Below are 6,000 nucleotides of genomic sequence, written 5' to 3' on the forward strand. Positions count from 1 at the left end.
AGTGATCAGGGTGTTCGTTGGGCTCGATTCTTGGCCCAAAATATCTTTGAAAGGCTCTTGGCCCTAAACTTGAAGCTCATTCGAAAATAACAAATTTAATGTCAAAATCATGCGTATTAGGATAACATGGTATTCATAACATTTTTCGACAAAATGAAACATCTATCTTAGAATACGCTCTCTTGATCCTAAAATAAGATTTAATGGTTACCAACAGCTTACCACACTAATAATTTCCAACGCAGAAATCATTTGTAAGATATTATTGACCTATGCTCTCTGTGTTGGTAATTTGGCGCTCGCAATATAGATTTATGTTTGATTAATGTGTCTCTACAATTTTAGTGGCAATGGAAGTCATTCGTCCACACACGGGGAAGAGCAGAGTCTCATCTCCATGTCCAAGTGTGTAACAGTCCACCAAGACACGCAGAAGGTCATGTACTTTGCATAGAACGAACTACGCGTGCACACTCATCCATCCTTGTAAATGTACACTAGGAAACGACCGACAAAAGTGACAAGGAGAAATTGACCCTGGAAGAAAAGCAGTGTTTTTCAGTGTGAATGAAATCGGACTTTTTCTGGTGTTACAATCCTGCAAAAGCTTAAGCAATCAGTTACGCTAATAACTTGAAACTCACTCATAGAATAAAATAAATGCTTCAATTCTGTGTTCGAGAAGTCGGCTCGGTTGCTCCATTTTTATCGAAGAGTAGAGTTGTAGTTGGTCAGAATCTAATGATGTTCATATCCATGAGCTGTGTCAAAAAATGGCATTTAACAAAGGTACACCCATTCGAAGAAGCAGTCTTTTTCACTTTCGACAATGTTTCCAAATGTAATCGGTGGCTAAAAGTGAAAAGTAAAAGTGAAATAGACTCCTTAGATTCTAGAATTATCGGCTGTCGAAGTTTTTATAAAAATCTATCAAGCTTTTTCTGTCTTGTGAAAGGATGCAAATGTTAAGCGATGTTTGCAAAATTTATCTTCTGTAATTTTGATTTTTTTTTTGAGAATATCTTATCAGTTTTATTCCGTATTTGCATCTTATAAATTTGATATATTTGCGCTATTTTCGCTGTTAATATATGTTGCAATACTTTTATGCCTTATGTAAGCACACATTCATAAATATCTAGTAATTAGCAATGATCTCTTAATGTTATGGATAACTTCGAGTTTGATACTATCTGTTTCGTTCGCAAGGAAATTGAACTGTAACGGCTTCTGATCGGTTGCCATGCAGCTGAGCATTGGGGTAAAGGCGGCGCTCTTTCAGTAAATTTGGTGTTGAGTTGGCCAACATTATTTTAAATTGAGAAATTAATGTTATCAAATCTGGCTAGAGGGACGCTACTTTAGACCCGCCAACTGAGCTAGTCTTTCAATGTCTGAACTCTTCCCACCCCCCCCCCCCCCCCCCCCAACACTCCCCCGTCCAATCCCTCCATCTGGTGATTTGGACCCTTTCTCGTCCAGCCATCACAATCCTACCCCCACCCGCATAAACACGTAGCGCAAAAACGGGATAAACAGGTAGCGCCCAGTGGGCATTTAGTGCTCTTAGAGCATTTCAGCTCACTACTCTCCAAGTATGCGATTCACAGAAACTGTTTTGGAGACTTATAATTATGGTGTGAAGGGCGGTTTTTAGAGGTTGGCCCCCACAACACCCCCCCCCCCCCCCACCCAATCTCCACCCTTGCACATTGTGCAGGTCGCAAGGGCCCCGTGCAGCCGAAAACCCCTCCCACTGTTGCCCCCCATTAGCCCCCCCCCCCCTGGTGAACCCCCCTCCCCGTTGCGCTCACGTTACGCCCCTTCAAGTAATCTAAAGCCAGCCTCACTAAACCGTGGCTAGCTACTGGCGAAGGCAAACCGCTCGCGGGTATTAAGTGCTCTTACAGCCTTTCAGCTCACTAGTCTTCAAGTATGCGATTCACAGAATCTGTTTTGGAGACTTATTTTTATGGTGCGAAGGGCGGTTCTTAGAGATTGACTCCACCCCCATCAGCCCCCCCCCCCCGGTGCACACCCCCCCCCCCCGCTGCGCTCACCTACGCCCCTTCAATTAAGCTAAAGCTAGCCTCACTAAACCGTGCCTAGCTACTGACGAAGCCAGCCGGTCGTTTGGGAGCAATTCGCCCGACGTTAGTCGTTATGTTTAATTACTCTTGAACGTAGTTCATAGCAATTATTGTAAACGTGTGTGTCTTTTTTTATGCAAAATTTTCGCTTGACAATTTTGACTTTTCGAGTGACTTTTTGCATTTCGCGTGATCTAAAACTCCGTCTCAACCACAATTTCAAGCAGCTGAACTCAATTGGCGGCAATTTAATACTAAAAGTCAAATGAAAAGTGCGCCGAAACTGGTGTCATTTTTTACTTTAAATCTTAATAGTGGCATACTGAGTTGATCTTATATTCACGTATTGAATTACGTAAGTTAGTGAATACGGTCAACGTCAAAAGAGCAAAATGAAAAGAAACGGGATAAACATAAAGCCCGGTCATTAAGTCATAGTACATTAGGTTATCAAAATTCATTAAAGCGATTGCTAGCTAGCAATAGTATTATGCTTAAGAACCTTCAGTTTAGAAGCTGAATTAAGTGTATTTTTAGAATCCACATCTTCGTAGATTTAGAATTCGCATCTTCATATTTTTAGAATCCGCATCTTCAAATATTTTTCATATTTAACGAATATGAAGAATACGCAGCAATATAAGCAGACTTTGACACTTCGAAGAATTGTCAATTTCGATCTCTTAATTTTTTTTCCTTTTCTGTTTCAATTCCGAGGTTTTTAATTGCTCTCGAACGAAGTCGAAAAAAAGACAACCTCGATATAGTTGCTTATCTATTGCGTCCTTTTCTTTTTTTTTGACTCGAAGTGGAGCATTGGGATTCTACAGGTTTTTTTTAGCTGAAGCAAGTTTGTTCATCACTTGTGTTTTGACTTTTGTTTTCGAACATTTTTTCTTTCAGAACGGTAGTTTCTCTTTCTGAACATTGGACATTAACAGTAGCGTATTTTTTAACATATAGTGACTAGAAATTTCTTGTAATATTCATGCTGAAAAGTTCACTTTGAGAAAATTTGATTCCAAATAAGTACAACCTTTCTAACATAGCTCACCACCCACCCCCCTCACAGCACTCACCAACACTCACCTTTCTAACATTTCTCACCACCCACCCCCTGCCACCTGCCCGCCTCACACATACCTACCCCCAGCACCTATCTCCGTCCATCTACCTACATTTCTAAAAATGGTTGTTTCTGACTATATATTGCATTGTCCGCATTTGGAAAATTTCGAAATAGGTACGGTTAACTGAAAGAAACTAATGCACTACTCTTCAAGCTGTTTCCTGTTTTCTGCCGGTTATGTTTTTTTTTGCTAAATTGTTGCTTGATCAATTTTGCAATGTTGTTCAAGAACATTCTGGACTTCTCTAGTAACTTTTTCAAGTTTAACTTCATTTTTGGTATTTCAATTGCTCTCATTCTGAAATGAAGTATGTTGCTCACATAAAACTGATTTTAAGCGGTGGGTTAACAACGTTGTTGTAGCCTAGTGGCTAAGATGTGTAACTGATATCCTGGAGCGGGCGGGTTAGAACCCCTATCAGGTCCGAATTTTTGATCCCTAAAAATTTTCTATAGTACACCCCTAAATTGAATTGCCCGCGATTTTTGTTCGAGAGCAATTTATCCGACGTTAGTCGGTTCATGTTTTAGATAACGAATACACTTTAAATATACTCAAAGCCAATTTTGTCAATTGCACCTAATATTTGAACTTCGGTTTAACTAGGGTTTTCTTTATTATTTGCTCTCGAACGATGTTTGGGCAATTCGTGTAGTCAATTGTGTCATATGAACATTTTTCCATTTTAATCTGATGTTTTTCGGCTCACTCAAGTGATATGCTTTTTGGTATTGTGAAACGTGAAACTAATTACTGCCGAGAGCTTTAGGTATCTACGGTACAGCAACGTTACCGAGGTACGAAAGACAATTTGGTACGTTTAAATTGCCATCACATATTTCTACATTATGTTACTCAGTGAGGCTGACTTCTTTACGGTTAAGCGAGCATCAACCAGAGAAAAACACTCCAATGTTTGAGAGCAATTTGAGCTACAAAACGGCCTTTAAAACCAAATATAGAGCAATACCTAGTATCCTTGTTGCTAAAGGCGATAGCTCATCGTAACGGATTCACCGGTACCCCTGATTCTGGAGTGCTGATGGCCAAAACTTTTAGGAAAGCTTCGGGGCAGTGGGTATGCTTCGTTTTTGCGCTTCTACAAAAAATTAATGGTTCCATTGAAAACAGTCGAAGGTATAGATGGCAGAACCTACAGAGATGTTAATTGAATAGAATACTTTGTTTCACTCTTTATTTTCTTGCGCCTATCAAAAATTTTAAATGCTCCTTTCAAAAATAATTTTAAGTCAACAGAAAACTTTCACTGAAGCCTGATTATATATTAAAACCGTAGCGTAAATTCTTATATATAGTAATTATGAGCTGCTGGTAATATTCATGGTGAAAAAGTCACTTTGAGAAATTTTGATCCCATATAAGCCCCTCCAACCTTTCTAACCTAGTTCCCCATCTACACCCAAAACACCTTCCCGCCCCACACCTATCTACTGCTCCACGCATATTCTCTCCCCACCCCCACCTACCTATTTTCGTAACAAAAAATGGGCTGTTTCGAACTATATATTGCATTGTCTGCATTTCTTTGAATGTTTCGAGTTAGGTTAATTAAAAGAAATCTCAATACCCGACTCTTCAATTTGTTTCCTGTTTTCTACCGGCTATTATTTTGCAAAGTTTTTTCTTGACAGTTTTTGCGCTTTTGTTTAAGATCATTTTGTGACTTCTCTAAAATGTTTCGAGCTTTACTTCGTTTTTAGTGTTTCAGTTGCTCTCATTTCTAAATGAAGATTGTTGCTAATGTATAAAGTGTTTTAAGCCGTGAGCTACAACGTTGTTGTAGCCTAGGGGCTCTTATGGGTGACTGCTCTCCTGGAGGTAGCAAGTTCGAATCCCTATCAGGTGCGTCTTTGCACCAAAAAATTTCTATAGCACCTAAATTAAATTGCCTCCCATCTTTCGTTCGAGATCAATTAATCCGACGTGAGTCGGTTCATGTTTTATATCATGAAAACACTCTTAATATACCCAAAGCCAAATTTGTCGTTTTCTTCTATTATGAGAGCCTCGGTTTTACTAGGGTTTTTTTTATTTTTTGCTCGCGAAAGATTCCCATTCTATGTAACAAAGTACAACGATTGCAATTTTGTTTTATTTTTTGTGCGTTTCGCGCCCTGAAACGCACGAAAAATGCAACGAAATTGCGCCAATCATTGTACTTCGTTACATAAAGAATGGGAACATTCCCATTCTTTATGTAATAAAGTACAGGCGATAGGTGAGCGTAAAAGACTCGCCGGTGCCCCTGATTATGAAGTGCTGATGGCCAACGTTTTTAGTGCAGCTTGTGGGCAGTGGGCTTGCTTGGTTTTTAAGCTTCTGCAAAAATAAGTGGCTTATATTGAAAACAGTTAAACGTGTAGATAGCAGAAGCTACAGAGATGTTAATTGAATAAAATGCTTTGTTAATTGCTCTCAAACGAAGTTTGAAGCAATTATATCAGTCCTATCGGTCTTTTTTATCCGATTTTTTGCTTGACCGAATTTTTGTCTGACCCATTTGACTTTTCGTCCTCAAAAACGGGATAAACAGACAGGGCTCAGCGTGAATTAAGTGCTCTAGGGAAAAAAGTGTCTAAGTATGCTATTCACGGAAACTGTTATGGAGACTTATACTTATGGTGTGAGGGGCGGTTATTAGAGGTTGACCCAATCGCACCCCACACACAACATCCTCCCCCCATATTAGCCCCTCTCCTTTCACCTCCCGCCCACCCCCAATCCCTACCGCTGTACATCGTGCAGGCCGTAAGGGCCCC

At 39.8% G+C, this 6,000-nt stretch overlaps 1 protein-coding gene across 2 annotated transcripts in view; it reads left to right on the forward strand.

Annotated features, from left to right (window-relative positions):
- Window positions 1-1,192, forward strand: part of LOC142347874 (protein argonaute-2-like) — a 48,764-nt gene extending 47,572 nt beyond the window's left edge. For both annotated transcript variants that reach the window (XM_075399020.1, XM_075399019.1), the window contains one exon: window positions 346-1,192. In XM_075399020.1, the coding sequence (XP_075255135.1) occupies window positions 346-454 (109 nt within the window). In that variant the 3' untranslated portion in view covers window positions 455-1,192. The remainder of the gene's footprint in view (window positions 1-345) is intronic.
- Window positions 1,193-6,000: the final 4,808 nt, after the last annotated feature.

This window comes from Convolutriloba macropyga, chromosome 10, assembly GCF_964194025.1.
Source record: "Convolutriloba macropyga chromosome 10, txConMacr16.3, whole genome shotgun sequence".
Taxonomy (NCBI): domain Eukaryota; kingdom Metazoa; phylum Xenacoelomorpha; order Acoela; family Convolutidae; genus Convolutriloba; species Convolutriloba macropyga.